This window comes from Lonchura striata, chromosome 2, assembly GCF_046129695.1.
Source record: "Lonchura striata isolate bLonStr1 chromosome 2, bLonStr1.mat, whole genome shotgun sequence".
NCBI lineage: Eukaryota > Metazoa > Chordata > Aves > Passeriformes > Estrildidae > Lonchura > Lonchura striata.
In genome coordinates this window covers 44,667,727-44,690,677 of record NC_134604.1, presented here as the reverse complement: position 1 = coordinate 44,690,677, position 22,951 = coordinate 44,667,727, and the positions used below count along the sequence as shown (strand labels likewise).

The 22,951-nt window shown below is 38.4% G+C and overlaps 1 protein-coding gene across 1 annotated transcript in view; it reads right to left on the bottom strand.

Moving 5' to 3' along the window:
• DDX10 (DEAD-box helicase 10) overlaps positions 1 to 22,951 on the bottom strand; it is a 153,833-nt gene that overhangs the window by 89,787 nt on the left and 41,095 nt on the right. Inside the window, exon 13 of the mRNA XM_021529396.3 lies at positions 17,312 to 17,780. Within this exon, the coding sequence (XP_021385071.3) occupies positions 17,312 to 17,780 (469 nt within the window). The remainder of the gene's footprint in view (positions 1 to 17,311; positions 17,781 to 22,951) is intronic.

Genomic DNA, 22,951 nt, shown 5'->3' with positions numbered 1-22,951 from the left:
CAAGTGAATGCAAGGAGATGCACCCATAGCTGCTTCAAGCTGGCTGCTACCAGAGCCATAGAGGAGCACTTCTGAAGTGAGAATAATCACACTTTTGGTATTACTGTATTTAGGTATGACCTTTAATCTTTCCTGTTTCAGATGCAAGTACCAATTCTATTTCAAAACCATGGGACATAGGTCAAATGAGCTGAACAAGGCTAAGACGCAAGTTCATGCACCAAGAATAAACACCTTCTGACAAAGTCCTGAGGGCTTTTTGGGCAGTTGACACTGTTTAGAGAGAGAGGAGCTTTAAAATTTCAAGCTACTCACATATGAGCATACTTTGAGTGCTAAAGATTCTAGCAAAAAAAGTCAGTGTACATGGAGCAGTCTGTCAGCCTCACCATTTAAGCATGTAAGATGAGACTGGTTTTCCAATTTCTGAGTATTCCAGTTGCCAAGACCAAGGTATTATTTTTATTTGCTATGTAAGATGCAGCACTGCAGCCTTTGTCACAGAGCTGATTATTAACCTGATTTACAGAACCACAGAATCATTAGGTTGGAAAAGAACATCAAGTACCACCACTAACCCAGTTCTGGCAGGTCCAGCACTAAACCACATCCCCAAGCGCTCTTGTGAATAGTTTCTCTCCAGCTTTCATGTAGGCCCCCATTAGGTACTAGAAGCCCTCAGTTAGGGCACCCTATGCCTTCTCTTCTCCAAGCTGAGCAAACCCAGTTCTCTCAGCCTTTCCTCGCAGGAAAGGTGCCTCATCCCTCTAATCATCTGTGAATGCACTTAGAGAAATAACCCTCCAAGCATTAGCACATACATTAAATACTTTGCAAAAGGGACAGAAGGATCTGCTGACCTGCTCTAGGCCACGCAGAAAGGCCTCTAACACTTCTTAAAGCAAATCTGCTCTCCTTCTCAAGCAGTTGTCTTTTTTCAACTCTGTGTCTACCCAAAAAAATTAATCAGCTTAACCCGTGTATTGCAATGGCTTTAAAAACACTGAAAAAAAAATGTAATAATCCATTTTCTAGCTTCAAGAACTGAACAGTTCATCTCCCAACAAACCACACTTCCTAAATGCAGCACTTGGATCCACTCAGTTTGCCAATACCTGGGTGAAGAGTAAGGAATGCTGCTGTTGTCTCAGTGTTTCCTCATTCTGTGCTGAATAACCATTTAAAAAGTATATTTTAGGCACTTCCCCCCCACCCCAGACATTATCAAAAATTGTCTACAACTTATCACTCTGCCTACAGCAGTCAGCTGTCAAATGCAGGTCTGGGACAGCTGGCGCATTACTCTGACTACACAGCTGGGATTAGCAACACTTCTTGATTGAAGCTCAGGAGGAAGTTCTTGGATAGGGTTTTGATGTTGTTGTTTGTTTGAAGATTCTTTCAAACAAAGTTTTAAGTGCTTTCATCAACAACCCATCTATTAGAACAATCTAATTAGTCTAGACCCAGTATTTAGAAGTGATGCCTGTTATGTATGCAGCTAGCCACCAAAGCTTTCCAATACAGGCACAACCTATTCAGATCTTAGAATTCATTTATTCATTAACAATTTGGGGGGTTGCCAACTCAGTATTAAAAGTGACAGATGTTCATAAAGTAATGTCTAATAGCTGCAGCAGCTTTCTGATAAAACAGAAAGTAGGTTTTCACTGGCTCAACTGCCATTAGCATATCTGACACAAAGTAAGGAATACAGTAAAAAGGTGAAGTATTCACAATTCACATTAGCTTATGTCCCCAAAGTACTAAAGAATTTTAACTGCCACAGGTAAGCTCCCATTTCTGTTTGAGTATCAATGTGATTTTGCCTTCTCTCTTGAAGTCTATTATCCCTACATACTTTTTCTTATAGCATTACTGTATACGCCTTTTGGTTATCAATACCTTCTCTGAAATTTGCCTTAAATAAAACAAAACCAAAAAACTCAAATCCCTTCCCTCCCTGTGAGTAATTAGAGCTAATGCTCAGCAACAGGTAGGTGCCTTCTGCTGCTCCTGGCACACAGTGGGGATCTGCAGAAGTTCCAGCTACTAATCATATCCATAGACACTGAAGGAAATCCTGTTGGTTGAATGGCCCAAAAGGGATGAGTTGGATTTCTTCAAGTCTAGCTACTCACTACTACATACAGCCATATCCTCCACTTCTCAATGTACACCTGAAGGGGGATTGCTTACATTACAGTAATTTCTGGAGACTGGTTTAGGAACTCCTACCACTGTTCAGACTGAATCGGAAACCTTTGCATTCAGCCTTGCTTATGTGTAAAAATAAGCTCAATATGGTATCAACTCACTCTCTTTCCTGAAAAGCTGACGATGAATGCTCAGACTAAATACAAGACTGGCACAAGCCACAGATTTATCTCTCTGCACAAAGACAACTGACTGTGAGAAATTCTCTCTCCCATGTCAACTAATTCCTGCATTTGTGACAGAGTCAGCGCTAACAAAAACAACATAAAGGCAGTATGAGAGAAAGGGAACACAAAGTGAGGCACAGCTCATGTACCAAAATGTGATTATTCTATAAACACCAACAAGAGCAGATAGCCCATCTGAAGATAGAAGAACAGCAGAAGTTTGTCTCAGGACAGTGAATCTCAGTCATAGATCATTGATTTAGGCAGGACACCAAGATTTCCGAGAATTACAAAGATAAAACATAAAGCTTTTCTTATTATATAGAAAAATAGTAAATAAAGGTAAATTTATAAAGTCTGAATGCACTGTTCAAACTCACACTGGATTACCATGAGACTTAAGCTTTCACCTTCAACAGTTTTCTATCATTTTGCAAATGCAAAGACCCAGCTCACGAATACCAGACGTTAAAGTACACAGAACTGCACAATGAATTTTAAGTAACCTATGTGTAAACAACAAAAAAAAAATATTTTTACACAGCACAGAAATTAAGCTCATAGAATTTTCTCAGAGTAAACAAACCAAATAGAGAAAAAACAAACAAGTTACAGCTTTATAGTTAGAAATAACCTGGTTTCTCCAATCACCTTAAATGTCCTTAACCACTATATATAAGCTCCCATGACTGAAGAACTTGAGACACCATACATTAATATCATAATGCTCAAACACAGAGTTATACTTGTGAAAAACTTCAAGTCACCCCTATCTTAACAACTGGTTTGTTCTTATGTTGAGGCCCCTCATTAAACATTCTCAACGTAAACCCTGGCCAGCGACATCTATAAAGGCAGCATTGAGCTCTGAGAGCTTTGCACCTCTCTCCAAATGTATATACAACTTTCAGCAACATATGGTGCTTTTTGTGTGAATCACAAATGCCTGCCCACCACATTTCAAGGATGGAATTCTAAGGGAATTGATGAGAAGTGTAATAGAATTAAGAATATGAAGTTTGGGTTCACTCCTGAAACAGATTTAGTAGTTGTGGCTTTTGGAAATTAAAGACTCAATATTTCACTGATTTTGTAGCAACATTTTTAGCCTAGTGCGCTGCTTTTGACTGGAGTAGAATTAATTTTTTCCACAGTAGGTAGTATGGGGTTATTTTTTTTGATTTTTACTGGAAACAGTGTCGGTAACATAGAGATGTTCTAATTACTGCTGAGCAGAGTTTGCTTTTAACAGAGAGTTAAGGCCTTTTCCTGTCTCTCACCCCACCCCACCAGTGAGTGGGTTGGAAGTGCACAGAGCTGGGAGGGCAAACAGCCAGGACAGCTGACCCCAAGTGACCAAAGACATATTCCAAATCAGATGGCATCATGTTCAGCATATAAAGCTGAGGGACCAAGAAGGAAGAGAGACATTTGCAGTGATGGTCTTTGTCTTCCCAAGTCACTGGTATGCATTATGGAGCCCTGCTCTCCTGGAGATGGTTGGACACCTGCCTGCCCGTGGGGAGTGGTAAATGAATTTCTTGGTTTGCTTTACTTCCAAGCACAGCTTTTGCTTTACTTGTTAAACTATCTTCTACCTCAACACAGGAGGTTTCTTCACTTTTACTCTTTTGATTGTCCCCCATATTCCACTGAGAGGGGGTGGGAAAATGGCTATGAGGTGTTTAGTTGCTAGCTGGGGTTAAACCATAAAATCAGTTAAACTCAGTTTTAAAAGTTAGAATAGTTAATATACTGAACATCCATATGAATTTATATTTAATCTTGCTAAAAATACTTTTAAAGTATATTTGAGCCTTCCTGCTGCACAAATGAGAACAAATTTAGTTGGGAATATGTCTTTTAGAAGCATTGCATTGCTCAGATGATTAACTGAAAACAAGAGCTAATGATTCTTTAGTTGTAAAATCTTTAGACACAGTTATGTGCAGAAAAATTTGATTTGCTATTTTTTTTTATTTCACCTAGCTTCCTTATTACCTTCAAACTTGAGAGAGACGAAGCAACAGTATAAGTACTATTCCTCCACTTTAAATGCTTAACTCCTTGCCATTAATGTCCCTTTTTCTCACTGGGTATGTACTTTCAGAGTTAGCATATAACCCATCAGGAATTAGGTAAACAAAGTCACCCCTTCAGGAGAGAAGGAATGCTGCAACATTTTGCTTCTGAAAAAAATCGAAAGCAGCAGACAGAGATGAGACACAGGGAAGAAGAGATGTCTCCTGTCAGGTTAGCTCGACCCCTTCAGTGCCAGAGGGCAAGTGCCAGTTTCAGCCCTTACAGCCCGAGCCCTGAGTCACTGGGCAAAGCCCCAGCGTTGCTCACTGAGCCTCTCGCTGCAGCAGGAGCCTGCAGCCAGGACAGCACAGATCCTGCAGCCCACCCCCCTCCTGCCTCCCACCACTTGCTGCATCAACTTGGGAGCCAGCATCTCACACAAGCAGGAAATGTGCCCTTTTCTAGATCCCCTCATAAGGTCCAGACAGGCAGAAAATCATAATGTAAAATAAAATGTCTTCCAATGTACTTCACATCCTTTCTTCAAGACAACATCTGAGGAATTGCCTGGCTCTGTAGATACCATAGTCCAGAAGTCTCAACACCAGAGAATATAATGTGAAGCAAAGGCAATCAGAGATGCCTAAAGCAACACACAGGCAAGTAATTAATCTCACTGAAGACCCACAGGAGCAGGACAAGTGCAATCACTTTTCAGCTACACCCATTATATTACCTCCTATCCCATTACCAGCACAGTGTGGATGCGACAACAGCTCTATCCATTTCAGAGACCACAGCACTTGTGCTACACAAAGTAGAACATGTAAAAAAAAAAAAAACAAAAACAAAACAAAAAAAAAAAAACCACAAAAAAAAAAACCTGAAAACATGCCAACATTTACATTTCAATGAGATGCTCGCGCTTGATAAAAGACTCAAGCTAAAATTACATTCTAATGCTCTGATGTTTTTCCACTAGAAGAATTTAATGTTTCTCATACCACTATTTACCAGTTAGTCTCTTTTCAATTTACCCAGTAAATATTCCATTATACCCATCTTGGTTTTAATCAGTAGTAGCTAGTCTGCATTACATCATTAAATATTTTAGAAGAGTATTGTTGCTCATAAGTGCTTCAAAAGTATTCAAAGGAAAAATAAAATATGAATGTTATTTTTCCAAGCATAAAAGATTAGCAGTAACAGAGAAGTTTCATGATTGATTATCTCCAGTGACCCACTGCAAAATTATTCTGCACTAAAAAGAATAAAATATTTCTTGAAAATGTAGAGAAGTCAAAGTAATTTATGTTTTAAATTTCCCAAGTTTAAAAGGGATGGTGAAAGTAGAGCCACTGGTTAATGGAAACATAACATTTCCTTGGCTTACAGTAAATGTTGATATTAAAACCAAAGAGAGAAAAATTACCTGCAGATGTGGTACATAAATTTTTTTCTCTTTCTTTTAAGGCTTTCCTTGTTAAGATAATTAAAATACTTGAACCAACAAGAAGCAGAAATTTGACTCAAGTTCATCAGTCAAAACATAGATCCTTCAACTCCCACACCACCCTTTCCACACCTAAGGAACTATGGGAGGCAATCCAAATTACTTTTGCTAACATTCAGCAACAAATTGTCCATAAACTAGAAGCTGCCTTAATTTGCATTTGCATACTGCATTTACAATTTATATCATGTCATTCACCTCCTCCATAACATTATCACATTTTCTTCTCACATTTTTCTCTGTGCTAAAATAAAGTCTCTCTTGCAGGCCAAAGGAATATTTGCTATCTTTATTCTCTGCTGCTGTCCTCTTATTATGTCCTCTGTTGTCTTTGTTCTTCAGTCCCATACCCACCTCTTCAATACAACATGAACAAATGAGTTAAACCACTGGAAAAAGTAACTAGTTGTGGCGGATTTTACATCTCTTCAGATCTAAAAAGGATGCCTTTTGAAAGGTACACTTACTCAAAATTCAAATTTTGCATTTAACACAGGAGTGATTGAGTAATACAACATGGTAATAATATCCAGGGAAGTCAGACCAGATGACCACTTACCTTTACATCTATAAAATGCAACTACTGTAGCACTAAAAAGCTGGAGAAAAATAAACCACAAATTAGTAAATAGTCAGTATTCAAAACTGTGACAGTGAGCAACACACTAACATGTATTCAAATATGACTGCAAAAGAAGTGGTATAAATTTTTATGAAACATGAAGTTAATAGAGATAGGAACTTGCAGACAGCATCCTGTGGGCACCCCAAGGGTCAGGTTCTAAAGACGCCTCATGGATTTGTCACACCCATACAAAACTATTGCCTTTCAGTTCAGGTTTCTCACCTTATTCTCCTTTCTCCCTTCAATCCCCTCCTGACATTATTGCAAATAGCTTCTGTGACAAGCTACTTAGAAAGCTTTTCTTCACAATGTGCTTCCATCTTCAAAAACTGTTTCTAAACTGAAGTAAAAGCTACATGTGATAGAAACTCCCACTCAGAATGTGTTCCAAAGCTGGAGATGAGTACTTCTTTTCAATCCACTGATCAAAACACACACAAAATTTTAACTTTAGTCTGAAATTATGCTTCCCATCTATGTGTCAAATTTGAACCTGAAGTGGAAACCTCAAGAAACAAGACATGAAAAAACAGCAAAGACCTGTCTTGCAAATACAGTACTCATCTGTGAGCCAGGACATGTAAACTTTCATGAAACTCCTTGGAAGTTGCTCTCTTCCCATGCTCAAGCTCACATCAAGCAGACATCACAGGAAATGACAGCAACAGTAGACACAGAGTTCTTTAGCAGAAATGATGTGATTCTAGGTCAGTCAGCTATTCTCAGAATACGCAAATTGATGAATTACCCATTTCTGCAAGCCCACATCAGTGAGTTCCTGTGGCTGGGATATAACAGAATCCAGCACAACGCGCTTATTACTTTGCAAGCACGTAAATAGCTATGGCTGAACTACATTTTGGTATTCTGTGCATGTCAATGCAAACAAGCCTCAGGTGCAGCTGCCAATATATATTTTAGTATTAGCAGCTTGTTCTTCTCTTCCCTTCCATTAAAAAAAAAAAAAAAAACAACCCACACAAAAACCCAACTTGGAACTTACGCTGGGATTTGTGACCTCACCAGAAGGACCCCTGCTTTGCATTAGTGCAACCTGAAGTAGCTAAATGCAAGAGTATCACTCAGAAGCACAGACACCAAACTCAGACTAGAATTGTATGTATGTAAAGGAGAGGAATAATGACTGCAAAAACAGTATTTTTCCCAGAAGTAAGAGGTATATGCATTACACATATATGCACACAGACCTGTGGAGAAAGAAACACATACTGTCATTTTATGCTCTGCAAGATGTGGTCTCTGTTGCCAAGCTGCTGGAAAGCTGATACCACACAGCTGGTGTTTCGTGACTCTCCCACTCTGACTCAGGTAAGAGTCAACAAAAATAAAACATCAACTAATAATCATTTTGCTCAATGTGGAGATTATGGAAACAAGAAAGGCACTTTCAGCAACTCCAGTTTAAAATGAAGCGTGTCAGTACTAGCTACTCTTTTAAATGGCTATCACCATGTGTTCCCTTCCCTGAGAACTCTTAGCAAGATCTACATTGGACAAGTACCTCAAACACACTCTTCTACACTGCTAGCAGGTAAAACTTATTTCAAAAACCACAATACTAGTGGTTTCATGGCTTGACATTGGCTTTTTTTCTCCAGTGGGCCACTTGCACAGTGTCTCTGCAAGAAGTATAGTCAATATGACCACAGAAAAATACCATGAAAGACAGTTTTAAAAAATGCTTTGTGGTCTTGGTTCCATAGGGGATGAATCTGAGGGAAATTATACTGCCATTTAGCTCCTCAAAAAACTACATGTTTCATTTTGTTTTCCCACTCAAGGTCACCCACCTATGCTTTTCTGAGGGATTTACTAATGCACCTCATTTTCTTGAGGCATGTTTGCCAGCCATCTTTGCCAGCACAACTTCATTACTTCACAGAGGTCCATACAGAACATACGGGTCATAAGGAGCAGGCAAAGCAGTTATCTTGACACACTGAGCATCAGCTAGACAAAGATTTCTAGCAAGAGGAACCAACACACATGTAGCTCAGGCAAAGGAGAGAAACCACCCTGCATTGAAATACATGGAAAACTACCACAGGAATGGTGTGGTAATGAAGAATAAGACCTCTAAGACTTCCCCACCAGGCTAGCCCAAAGACATTTATACTTAATTTGTTTTTTACTGAAATAAAGCTAGAGGCTGCAGTCTTAATTGGTTTAATTTCCTTTCACTCATTCAAAGTAATGCTCCTTTCAGAGAATTTTATTCCCAGAGGATGCAGCTGCTGCTTTATCCAAGATGGGGAGCAGAGAGACCAGGCTGCAGAAAGTGAAACTCCATCCCAATCAGGATGCTAACAGCACAACTCTTCACAGCTGGGACAAACCACAGCCTCATGGAAACATGGAATATCTGCTCCATGCAACTAAGCAGAATTCCTAGCTCCTGGTCAGTCAGCAGGTTGTTGTTCCAAAACAGCATACACATTTTTCCTTTTCAAAATAGCCATTAAATTATGATCTGTAGAATGTCAGTTATACTGTAATGAATTACCCTAGGACTCACTTTGGTTAACAGCTGATGAATTATCACCCACAGATTTTATTTTCAAATTATCAAATTATTCCATCTGAAAATTACACAGTTCGGACACAAATTTAGTACTGTGCCTCAAAACAGGGTTTAAAATATGCATGGGTAGTTTGTTAAGCAATGCTTACAGTAGCAGATATCTGTAACAGAGAAGCAATTCTACAATAAAGAATAATTCTCAAAATTTTGACTTTGCTGACAGATAGAAGACTCCAGATTCATACTAGATAGTTGGTCTGCATTATTACTATTTCAGGAAGCAGCATTCCTTTAAAAATTAGTATTGCAAAATTTTAGTAGTATTTCACAATTTTAGCATTCAACTTCTAGAACACTTATCCAAAGTTATGTCATAGTTATAAATATTTCCAATGGCATCGTTCAGCAACCACTCAAGGACTAATGATTTTAAAGGAAACTAACATTTTAATAGTTTACAAATCCTACAGATTCAGAGAGTACTGGTCAAAAGTAGGCAGATTTAATACAGAGTATTTTGCTCATTCATCCTTATCTATGAAACTGCTGCAATATATTAAACAAGGCTATATATCAGCAATAAAGAGCAATTAAAACTGAGGGTATTACTGCAGACTTGAGTAACCTACTAGAAGCATTAAATTAGTAATTAGTAAGATTTTAGTTAAATATTTCAAGTCATACAGGTCGTATTTCTTGACATACAAGATCATGCATTTCTCTCATCATTTCAGGTCTATTCAATTAAGAGATAAAGCACACACCTCATTTCAGCCTGAATTCATACCAAATGCTGAAACCTGACCATGCAAATAATAGTTCAGCCTGCTCAGAGCACTCTGTACAGCATGAATCATCAATAACCTGTAAAGATTACAGAATGACAGAATTTCCTGAGTTGGAAGGGACCCTCAAGGATCACAGTCCAACTCCTGGCCCTGCACAGGACCATACCCAAGAGTCACACCATGTGTCTCAGAGCATTGTCCAAATGCTTCCTGAACTCTGTCAGACTGATGCTGTGATCTCTCTGTGCGGAGCCTGTTCCAGGGCCCAACCACCCTCTGGGTGAAGAACTTTTCCCCAGTAATCAACCTAAACCATCCCCTGAGACAACTTCAGGCCATTCACTGGTCACCACAGCTAAGACATCAGTGCCTGCCCCTCCTCTTCCCCTCACAAGGACATTGCAGAATGAAATGGGGTCTCCTCTCAGTCTCTTCTTCTCCAGGTTGAACACACCAAGTGATTTCAACTGCTCCTCATATGACTTCTCCTCCAGGCCCTTCACCTCCATTGCCCTCCTTTGGACACTCTGTCTAATTTGATGTCTTTTTTATGTTGTGGCATCCAGAACTGTCCCCAGCACTGGAGGTGAGGCTGCCCCAGTGCAGAGCAGAGCAGGACAATCCCCTCCCTTGCCCGGCTGGCCAGGCTGTGCCTGATGCCCCCCAGGACAGGGCTGGCCCTCCTGGCTGCCAGGGCACTGCTGGTCATGTTCAGCTTGCCACAGACCAGGACCCCCAGATCCCTTTGTGTGGCACTGCTCTCCAGCCTCTCATTGCCCAGTCTGTCTGCAGATCCAGGGTTGCCCCATCCCAGGAGTAGAATCCAGCACTTTCCCTTGTGCAACATTACATAGTTGGTATAATAGTTGGTGATTGCTCAGTCCTCTCATTTGTTGAGGTCTCACTACATGGCCTCTTTGCCTTGGAGGGAGTCAGCAGCTCTTCCCAGTTTTGTACCATCTAGGAACTTGCTTAGTATACCTTCCAGTCCAAGTTCAAAATTCAGATTGTTACATACAAGTTTCAAAGTACTTCTGTGAAGTCAGCCACAGAAACATGCTGCCAAACAGCCTCCTCTCCTTAGGGCAGTAAATGATGTGGTACTTCAGCAGGTCCTGCAGAGTCAAGGCAACTTGTGGGGCTGCTTCAGGTGGCACACGGAATCAAAGAGTTTAACTCACAGCTTCAGTAGCTGAAACAAAGAGGTGGCACTGCCTAGTTCAGAATTGTGCTACAGTGGCTACTAACTTGTCAACATCCCTTGCTCTAGATGGCAAGCTGTGCATTTCAGCCAGATGGAAAAGCTATTGACTTGTCAACAACTCTCACCAGACCTGGGAAAGCCTTTCCTGGCTCAAATCAGACTCTTTTCAAATATCTTTAATATAAATAGTCAAAGCAGGTTTCCTACTCATCTACCATCTTTCTACACCTGATTCCTACTCACAGGATTAACAAATGCCAAGAGGATGGATTGTGAGTATCAAAAGTACCATTATTCACAGTGGTTCAAAAGCACCCAGACATGTCAAATTTCCCACAGAAGCAAAGCCCAGCATATCAGAATTATGTACTCCATAGTCAATGATACAGGAAGCTACTATCTGTGATGGAGCAGATATATCAAATAAAATTCAAAAATATTCATAAAAACCCCGTATTTTTGTCCAGGTTTTCAACATGATTTAGGATTACAGCCTTGAACAGATATCCTTTAAGGGATATATAGCAGCCATTTATTTCAAATACATAGTTTACCACTAACCCTGAGACTTCTAATTGTTGATTTTTTTAATTAACCTAAGCATCACAGGGGTTAGCACAAATACCTGGGGTGCTGTCATATAGAGAAACATAAAAACTTAGAGGGATTTTTTCATAAACTACAGAAGTTCTTAATAAGCTAGTAAAAATGCAATTGAAATAGAAATCTGTAGAGGGAAATTTGAAGATGCATGTGGAGCCAACAGAAGAGTGTTAAAGCAGCTAACCTGAGAAAGCAATGAAGGAAGTCTAAACCAATGACTGATCTACAGAACTGGAGCTTATGAAGGTAATGGGTTTTTACAAGGGTCTGCCTGAAAAACCTCTGTTGCACAGTTTAATCTAGCAAGCAAGTCTATTTTTGTGTTCTACACAAAAATAGTAGAGCCAGGAGAATGAGCTTTTCTGCAAATCCAAAAAGTAATAGTTGTCCAAGAAGACAAGTATATGGGTTTCCTCTGTCATTTTCATAGCTAACAGAAGGAGTCCTGAATAACAGGACTTCAAAAAACTACACAGAATGTAAAACTGGATATCATAAACATACTTAAAAAAAAAACAAATTTTAGTTGTATTGAAGTTGCTGAAATTTCTTTGAAAGAAAATTTGATTTCTTTAAAATTCTCTATGCACTTCATAGAATGTGTTCTGTGATGTGATGATAAAGAGGCTTGAGGTACTATCAGCAGGTTTCATCTCCATTCATGCGTGATTACTTTTTCTAACACTGGAATCTTGAAGCACTTTGCTAATATCTAAATGTAGGCCTAGTTCACTTGTATGCAAATATTTTGCTTTTCATATGAATTATTACTTGCTGTAATTCAACTAGAAATACGTAAGCATTCTGTTACTGGACTGAGAATCCAAAGCACTTACACTCTTCAGGAAGGAGACTTTATGGTATGTAATGCATCACATTATTGACTTCTACTTAACTTACAAATAAGTAACTTCTCTATTTTCTCTGCCAGACTGCTCACTTTGCAACATGTCTCCAAGGAATAATGCTCTCTTCAGAGCCAGCAGGCTGCCCGGAGCAGCTTTCTTCTCTTGGACACAATACACAGCAGGAGCAAAGCAGGCTACCCCTAAGGGAAATGCCACTGCCAGAGCCAGCCAGCTTGTCTCCTTGCTTCTTCTATCCTTTGGGTATTTTTTACCTTGCTATCCCCTGAAAAGCTTCAAGGAGACAAACTCAACTGTTTAAAATATATTAATATGAAAGCATAAGAATAATAGCTAGTAAGAGGTGGTGAGAAGAACAAGATGTTTCACACCAAAAAAAGCAGTATATAAACATAAGAGTGGTGAAAAGCTCTCTCATAACACATAACAGGAGGAAAATCACATCGCTGAAAATTAATTTCAATTTCTGTGGAGTGTAACAGGATTTCTTCTCAATGTCACAGAAGAAAATTCCAGGGGAGTATGTCCTCATTTTAGTGCATATTATATGATGTTTCCCTGATCTTTGTAACATGCAAAGCCCACATTACAAGGAGCTACCACTCTGTGCTTCTTGGTACAGACTCGCCCATCATCACTAGTCAGGGAGTCACTAGTTAGGGAGATTTACCTTCATCTCATTCTTTCCTGCTTTTATCAATATGTACATATCCAGGTCATGATATGCCAGTTTACAGTGTTTGTTCCATGTGTTTGAGAAGTTAAGAAAATTTCACTGTATGTAATAATAATGGATTGCTAGGGAAGTGTAATAATAATGGATTGCTAGGGAAGCCAGATAGCTCAGACAGAATCACAGCATATAAAATAATTTCCTTCCATAGCCACAATATTTAAACAGCATGCTCTTCAAGAGCCAGACTAACTCCAAGGAATCTGCAAGTACTATTCAAGACAGACCACTGTATGCTTTTGCTTGTTACAGTGTTCCAAGCAGCGATTGTTGAATACACATGAGAAGTTTTAGGAGTACATAAAACAAGGAATGGGGAAGCAGGGAGGAAGCCAGAGCAATTCTAAGAACTCAGTAATGTAGTATTTTCTGCACTAGAACAGAAAATTCAAGAGCAGAAGTCTGACAGTATGCAATATGTTTGACAAGTTGACTAAAATTAAAGTATAAACAAAACTAATTAAAATTATTATAGGTTTAATCTTAGTCTTCAAAATAAATAACGATAGAAGCTGAACAAGTATAGACTTTGAATTGCCAAATGCAAAAAGTGATTTCATAAAATTAGCATTAGAAACAAAGTTTGTAACCAGGGAGTACTTACAGTCTTTGCAACATCAATACTGCTAATACTGTTAAATGCACTTTAAAAGAATAATTTCCATAATGTTAACACAACAGCTAAATACTGTCTATCTGCTAATGGCTCTATGCATATAGCTGACCTTCTTTTTATGTGTAAGAACACTATACTTATCTAAATAAGTCCCACGAGTTAGACCACTGGCTAAAAATCCTAACATATCAAAGTAATATTCATAAATAGAGCAGCCAGTAAAATGAGCTAGGAAGCTCACAACAAAATTTCAATATCTGCCAAGGTCTTTCAACTTATCCAAGGTTTCTCCTTTTATACAGCAATGCAGAAAACAGATTTTTCTTTCATATGTGTTATCACAAGATGGCAAAGTACACATGCAGCCAAGGGACACACACCAAGAATGGGAAAGAGTGAAACTGAGCCATAAGTCACACTGTTAGAAGGATTAACACTGGATGTGTCACACTTCACATCATAACATCTTCTACAGTTAGGCTGGTTACCACATACATTCATCAAAAACAAACTGTTCTACAAAAATGCCACAAATCCCCTTCAAATCCATCATCAGTTTAAATAACCCCTGCTCTTTTTGACCAGTTCCTTTCCCTTGGTACAAAGACTAATGAGCAAACCCCACCTGTAACCAAACATCAGAACCAGCCTAACACTTCCCTTGCACCTCCTTCCATCCGAGGGACTAGAGACAAGCATGAGGAAGCAATGGTGTCTCTAACAAAAAGCAATTCAAAAACTGAAACTAAACCTAATGTTTCCATTTACAAAAAATGTCCTGGAGCTCAATAATCACAACAGGACTGCTTTGGAACTACTTTTAGGACAGGAAGCCTAAAGCAAGAATACTGAAATTGCACAATTATACACATTAAAAGCATAAATGCAAACTGAATTCAATCTTTGTGGGCATATTCATAAACTCCAAATTAGGTGACCACATATCAATGTTTGCAAAGGACTACTACCTTATTTAGCACACAGAACAGATTTCCTAAAACATCCTCCAAACTGATGCAGCTGAGTATATACTCTATGTTCATAGACTCTCTGCAGCCTTTCCTACTAATACAGCAAACTGGTTCCCAAGTCCTTCCTAGAAGGACACTGCAACACACAGCACCAGGAAAACTGCATTCACACTGCTCAGTGCTTGTCACACCCCAGAATACTAATGCTTTAAATATTAACTGATCCATCTTAATGCAATAATAATCACTTCAGAACTTCTATCCAGGAAATAAAGAAATGGAATAAAAAATATAAAAACTGTTGCACAGCAACAATTTTGTCTTAACATCCAGAAAATGAGGCGCTGAGTTATGTCAAATAAAAAATGCACAGTGCCCTAGTCTTTTAATGCAATTTATACTATGCTGCATTTCTATAACAAAACTTTAAAAGTTAATATGGTTAGTGACAGAAACCTTTATTCTCTTACTCTTACTAAAAACAGAATCCTTACATTTAAAGCATTCCACAATTTATCAATAATTTTCACAGTATCATATGGTAATAAACCCCACACTACTGTATGCATTGATCAAGTCAAGCAGAGTATGCTCTGCATTTTGACCTTCTAAAAAAACCCACGTATTTCACTACTATAGGCACTTGTGCAGGACTTTATTTACCTAAAATTTAAGTTTTTAATGACACAGATCTTGAAACTTTCAATTATTTTATTCTCAGCTGTTTAGAAGAGAAACTTAGTATTTTCTAATTACGTCCCCATGTACCAGAGATTTAGGTGGTACAAGGTCTTCTGCACCTGTACAACAAACATGAACTACTAACCCTTACAGCAGTTACTCCACATTGTATCACAGAAAATAATGTCTGAGTTACCTGAACATAAACTAACCTACAAATGTTTAATGCTGGAAAACTCTTAAAAGGTTAGCCAGTGTGGTTACAAATTACTTTCTAAATCACTTGTATTTTTCATAAAATTTCTTCTGTTCATTCTTTCACCTTCTACCATTTCCTGAACAAAACCTTGCAACATCTTAAAAACAGCATGGAATTGTCTGTGTATTTCAGCATGCAAAATTGTAGAAGCAGTAAGAAAGCCGTGAGATGATCATTCTTTAAATAAGGCACAGACATTTTACTCCACTTTGCTTTTAAAACACTAAGTTCCTTTCCAGACAAAACTGAAATTTATTAATAAATATATGCTACTGCCAGGGAGTGGCCATGCCTGGGCAGAACCACTCAGGCTGAGAATAACAGAAACAGAAAGTTAGCTCTGTTTCCACAGTTCTCAGATGAGATTGCAACCTGTGTCAACCTCCTCACAGTAGAGAGGAGAGTGCAGGCAGCAGTCAGATTACTGTGCAACTGCTCCTCTTTGACAATGACAGCTGATAAAACTAGTTCATACTTCACTACACACCAAAAGAAAGATGCTGCTTATTAATGCAGCTAGGACGATGATTAGCTTCAAGGTCATGGTAAGTGTCCTGTGTAGTTAAGTAATAGCTCAAAAAAAGAAAGATTTAAAATACCAGTTGGAAAAATAAATACTTTGCTTAACAGAGGCTGCCCTTGAATGCATCTAAGTTCAGAAGAAAACCTTGCCAAACCAGATGGTTATTTTGCTTGTATCTTTTTACTACAGAAATACAGTTGCTAGATAGCAAAGGATACACCAAAAAAAAATCCCAATCTGCACATACCAAATCTGCTTTTCAGAAATTACCAAAAAATCTAAAAAAACCAAAACTCCCCTTCCTGTAACGCTGTATTTAAAGATTAAAATAAAGAAGTATTTCTCAGAATACCAAGGACAAAGAAATCAAAATTATAAAGCTACGTGCCAAGGAAATGAAAGATTTACATGAATACATGAATAAACCTTCATAGCCATGCCTTACAAGAAACATTTGCACTCCCTCTCTATCTTTGAAACTGGCTCAATTCTAATAGGAATGGTCCTGTTGAAAGTACAAGTCATTGTTTGAAGGTTACATTCTTGTAAAGATAATTCTGCTATGATATCTGTCAGGAAGTGGCTCATCGTGTATTGTAATTCAGTTCCCAGTGCTATAAACCGTGGTTCAGCATCAAAATTATGACTGAAAGTGGCAGCTCTTTAGAGAGGTACAAGCAAATTAGGAAGGGATAAGAATTAAAACTGTCAAAATTTTGCAGGTTTTCAAGTCACATTTATGATAAATTAAAGTGAGTACAAGGATATTCGTTATGCAAGTATAACTATGCTAACTGCATAAAACGATAAAAGCTCAGTCACATCACTTATCTTTTGCTCTGATACATATGCACAACATGTCCGACTTCCAACAAGTCTTCTGCTAAGAGGAGAATTTCCTCTTTTCCTCTCCTCCTTCCTTGGAGCAAGTCCAATAAAAAATGACTAAGATTCATGAGCCTTCCTATAAAGCATACTTACCGGTGCTGGATTATCTTTAGCTTCCACACCAAAAACATCGCGTTGTTTCACTGTCAGCAAATCAAGACCTTCAGTATCGTTCTCGTCATCATCGTCATCATCTTCAAAGAACTGCACGGAGTCTGAGTTTGGTACCCTGTTAGGTACATGAACTTCTTTTTCCTCCTCCTCAGACAGCTCTTTCGATTCATCCTCAGACTCACCAGTCTCCTCAGCACTTCCACTGCAAACAGAACATTCCACAGTTTCTTTTCTTCTCTGTTTTTCCTTTGTTTTATTAACAGGTGTTTTTCCACTGAAATTAGTTCCACATTTCTCCACTGTTTCCTCATTTACCAAGGTGAGAGCACTCTCATTTTGCTCTGTCTCCTCCAAGTGCTCTTCCCCACTGGCTGCCTCATTTGCACAAAGCTGCTTCCGAACCCTTTGAAGGAATCTCACACGAGGTGCCATTGCAAGACCAAGTGACCTAAAACATGGAATCAACCAAATAAATTTAAAAGGCAGATACACAAAATTTGACTAAATTAGAAGCCCTCATTGATGGCTCAAGTGATTCAATTTCAGTTATCATAGTGATACATTTTGATCAATACATTTAGAAAAGTCCAGCATGAGAAATACAAGTGAACATTGGAAGAGGAAGCAAGATGAAATAACTGAGAACTCTCAATAACAACTACAAGCCTCCCAGGAAGGAAAGTAAACAAAGAAGCTGGTAAATTGAAGATAAGAGCCCATTAAGTATCTATGATCCACAGTAAAACATGGTGGAAGAAACACCAATGTAATTTGGCACTGAAAATACATGGATTTCATGTCAAGGACTGCAATAACACTGATCTGCCATGTGTCCTTCACTACTGGAAGTACACCCAGAGCATTATCCCCCTGACCTCACAGTGACTGAGAGAGCAGGAGAACAAACACAGTATGGATGAATGACTATGCAGAAAAAGCTAGGGGAGAGAGTTTTCTCCCTTAAGGCAATTTCACCTGCTTCCACCTCTCTACAGCAAGGCTTTACCTCCATGGCATATGTAACTAACAGTGCCAGGAAAGCTACTATTTTACCCAGTTATTCATGACAATTCAAAGTTATACTAAGAAGTATTACATGAAGGGCCAAAAATTGCAGAAAAGGAAAAAATCCTGTAACAAAAATAGTGGAGAGCACTGCATGGGAACAGATACCCTGACTCCAACAACCCATCTGACTTCAGTAAACTTTAACTGTCCACTGTCAAATCAAAATCTAAAAAAAAAAAAAAAAAAAAAAAAGGCAACTCTTTCAGAGTTCATGAGCCATCATCTCATTAGGTGAATCAAAAATGTGAGGGGACACTGGCACTGGTACAAGGAATACACAGAGAATCCATGATACGGAACTGAAAGCAGTACCTGGTGCTTGTACATACACTAACAAAGTACATGATTTAACCAAATGCAGTAGCTAGAAATATACACAGGCATCCACACCTGTAAAAGACCAGTCTCTTTCAATTCAAAACGTGCTCAACTGTACGCCACCTCACCTCTCAATGCTGTTCAAGTAGATAGCATAATTTCTTCTTTTCACTACACAGCCTCTGAAAGGAACCCAAGTTATAGCACAGGAGAAATATCTAATCCATACTACCCAGCAGAAATGTCATTATAAACACCTGATGAAGCATCCAAAAGATACTGCAGAGCAGCAAGAGTGCACTCTAGGCTCTGAAGAGACTTGGACTTTTAATGGTAGCCAATGGGAAAGGCTAGTCAAAAGGAGTGCTCTGCTTAAACAAACAAATAAAAAATTGCAATCACACCTGTGGTTAAACAGGGAACTTTTAGTACCAGCCACAGGTTAAAAGTAGACGCAAACCCAAACAGCAATCTACACTGCTAGGATAAATAACAAATCTTCCAACAAATAAAGTTTCTTTTTAATATAAAAATTTTGGTTTAGTGTTTCTGATAATCCAGCACTGTTCTACATGCAATTAACATGCAAAGAAAATATCATTTTATTTTAAAATATCAAAGGAAGTTTTTATCAATGTATTTTGCACATTTACTGACAGTGCAGAGGATAACTCAGCACCACTGGGAACAGAAATTGGAGCAACTAGCGATCTTAAACTTGTTTTACTGTTTGACAGCAAACATTAATTACCTTTGCAATGAAATGATGTGTTAAAGTTTGGCCTATTGACTAACTGTAATGGAAATAACCAAACAGCAGATGTAATGCTTCACTGCAGCAGCTGGAAGCCATTCAAACCTGAAATTGGGCCTTAACACCAGGCACAGTAAAACACACATCAAGAGATTGCTGCATTCAATCTCTTCAGCAAGGAGATCGAAGTTGTGAAAATCAAATCCTTTAGAAGGAAAACACTTTTTTGCTTTTCCAGATTTCACATTATTCTACATAAATTATTGCTGTCAAGTGTTGGCAAATCAATGCAAGCAGCAATACTGTATGGCAGCTACACAATCAGTGCTCACTTTCTCAAGGAGACAGGCACATGGTACACAGAGTTGGAAACTCTGATTTTATCAGAACCTTTCTCCTACACCTCCAGAGCTAGAATCAAAGATCAGGAATACACATGCATAGAAAAGTCTGACAAGGGGAAAAACTATTCTCTGTTCAGCAAAAGTTACAAAACAGAAGGAGCAGCCTATGATGTGGACAAAACTTCATAGATTTTTTTTCTTTTCATTCAAGTATGAAATCCTATTTGCCAACTGCTGTACTGCACTGATGTCTTATTTTAATAATTGAATAAAATTAATTGTCAGTTAGTCTTGGCAATTTTTTCTACACCACTTAGCAAACCTACCAAAGAAAGATTAGTGCTATCAAAATTCAAATTACTTTCAAAAGAATACAGACCTCAGGCAAAAGGGAAAGAGAAGGTCAAATTTATTTGGTAAGACAATAATAGTATATAAGCTTAGAAAAAGTGTATTAAATAATCCCCCAGTACTTTTAATTACATAACTTCTCAAAGAAATGTCAGTGTTTTGGTGCATTACTGCCTCTTTTTCATAGTATATTACAAATGGAGAAAAATCTGGGACAGTCTGGACATTCTACTACTGCTGAAAGCTCCCCCCAGATCTTAATATATTAAGCTTCTTTAGAAACTATTTCTTAATTATTCACCAAATCTATAGTTCAGTCATACTGAAATAACTCAATGTATGAACCAGCCTTTCTTTTCATAAACTACAAAGGGCATTATTAGTTCTCAATAATTCATCAGATGTCACTCAGACCACAATCCTACTATGACTGAAGTTGCAGGTATTTTTTTACTTTAGTGCTACCATTTCACACACTCATCTGGAATAAGAAATGTGCAGGGTTTTCTGATGAACACAGACAAAAAGCAGGTAAGTTATTTAGTGAGTATCATAAATCCTATCAGACAACACTAAAAACACACTAATACCACAATGTAGTCCTCAGACTATGGTAGCCTTTAAATGGCACAACAATTCAGCTGACAAACCAAACAATTCTCTTTCATATTTTGGTGTGAAATATCATGACTTCTTAAGAGCAAGCTCTTCTAGAATGACATTTTAAATCAGCTTCTAAAGGCAATACTGAAACCAAGGGAGTGTTTTGCCAGGATAAATCGAAGTACAGCTGACATTTCTATTCCTCAACTCAAACCAAGGTGGCCAGGCATCAGTATTCCCTAACATTTATTAGGGAATACATAGAAATAACTAAGCAAATGACCTATAATGCTCAAGTACCTTTGTTAATTTGTACCTTGTTAGCAAGTTCACAAGGACTTTCAGGGAATAAATTAAAAGAGCAAAACTGCAAAGAAACAATACTGTATGGCTTTAAGGAGAATACTGCTTATGTTTCCAGTGAATAATGAAAATCAAGCGATATTTATCTTTTTATAAAATTAATTTAAATGAACAGTGTAATGGACTTAAAACACTGCTTCTTCTAAGGCTTATTAATTGTGCTTATACTAAGACCTGGAGTATGTTTATATTAACATGGTAACTTTGCTTCTACTGGGATGAGAGAAAAACTTGATATCTCTCAACTCTTTAGAAACTCCATATCTTAGGCAATCAAAGCTAAATCTATTCTTGCAAAAAACAAATATAAGACCAGTAAAATCTTTACACTTTTAAGTTTGGCAAAAGCTCCTAATTTGCTTCTAGAAGATTACTAGTCCTTTTTAAAACATGAGCCAGCTGTAAAGAATTGCTTCACAACAATTTTACACAAGTTACTGATTCAGTCTGATATTAACTTAGTACATTTACTAAATATAGACATATTCCATTAGTGAACTACTTCAGAATTATTTGAACACATAAAAACACAGCACAGAGATTACTTTTACTCTAGAACAGGTTCAAACAAAGACTTAAAATAGGTTGGAAAAGGTTAAATACTCCCAGAAGCTATTTCAAGAGAAGAAATATGTATTATTTGCCTAGCAATATATGCTCCATCCACATTTAACATTTAAAATGTTATCAGAATACAGGATGAGCAACCATCTGAAAACAGGAGAAATCACATCAACTGGAAAGATACAAATCTGAACTAACAGGCTTTCCAGATGGTCTGATTAATAACCAAAATGATCAGGGAAATTGTGTTTGTTGTGCTATTTACCAGCCAGCTTTATTCCTCTCCATTAAGGAGTTCAAATGCCTGGCACTCTGTTAATAATAAGGAGGGTCACGCTATTCAAGACTTTATGGGTCTGGACCTAAGAGAAGGAGAACAAAGAGGATGTCATGGTTGCAATCTAATAATTCAGAAGACCAAGATATAGTCTTCCTTACAAAAGGAAAAGGAACCTCCACATTGCAGTTCCAAACCCTGGTGGTGCCCCTTGGTACCTGAGCCACCTCTGACACCTGCTCAGAGGCCAACACAGCAGAGCACAAGCATCAAGGTTTTCTAGAGTGCATTAAAAACCCTTTCTCCAAGTTAGCTGGCTTAGCCAACTCTGATAGGCACTCTACTGGAACTACTACTCATGCATATGCAAGTACATTCACTTTTAAGGTGAGTCAAGGTCAATAGCCAGCTTGGCTGCAGAATGAGGAAAGATACCTCAAGATCCTAGAAGAAATGAGGATGATGACTAAGAGATTAATGACCATGGACTTTGAAAGACGAGACTGCGGCTTTTTCAAAAAGCTGTAGGCAAACATCTACAGAAGTAGTTAGAGAAGCTCAGGAAGGGACAGCTGGATCTCAGGTGGCTGAGGGGGAGCTCAGTGAGGAACACCCAAACTCTGCAAATGACTGAAGGGAATGCTGGGGTCTGTATGAGCAATAACATATGAGTCTGACATTAATCGGGTAACAGCATGAGAAATAGTAAGTTTGGTTCCTGGTGCATGGAAACAGGAAACAACAGGCAAAAAGTAATTAGGAGTCATCTTTTTAGTTAGGAGATTAGCATGTAGATATATAAGTATTAGGACAGAACCAACAAAGAGATGACAAGACATGCAAAGACTGCAATGGGCACTGCCTGAGGACAAGACAGCCTTGAGCAAGGTAACAATAAAACCTTCTGCCTTGACCATGCAGTAAGGGTCAGGCCAGGGGTGGTGATGAGAGTGCAGTGGGTGCTTTCCCTGGTTAGT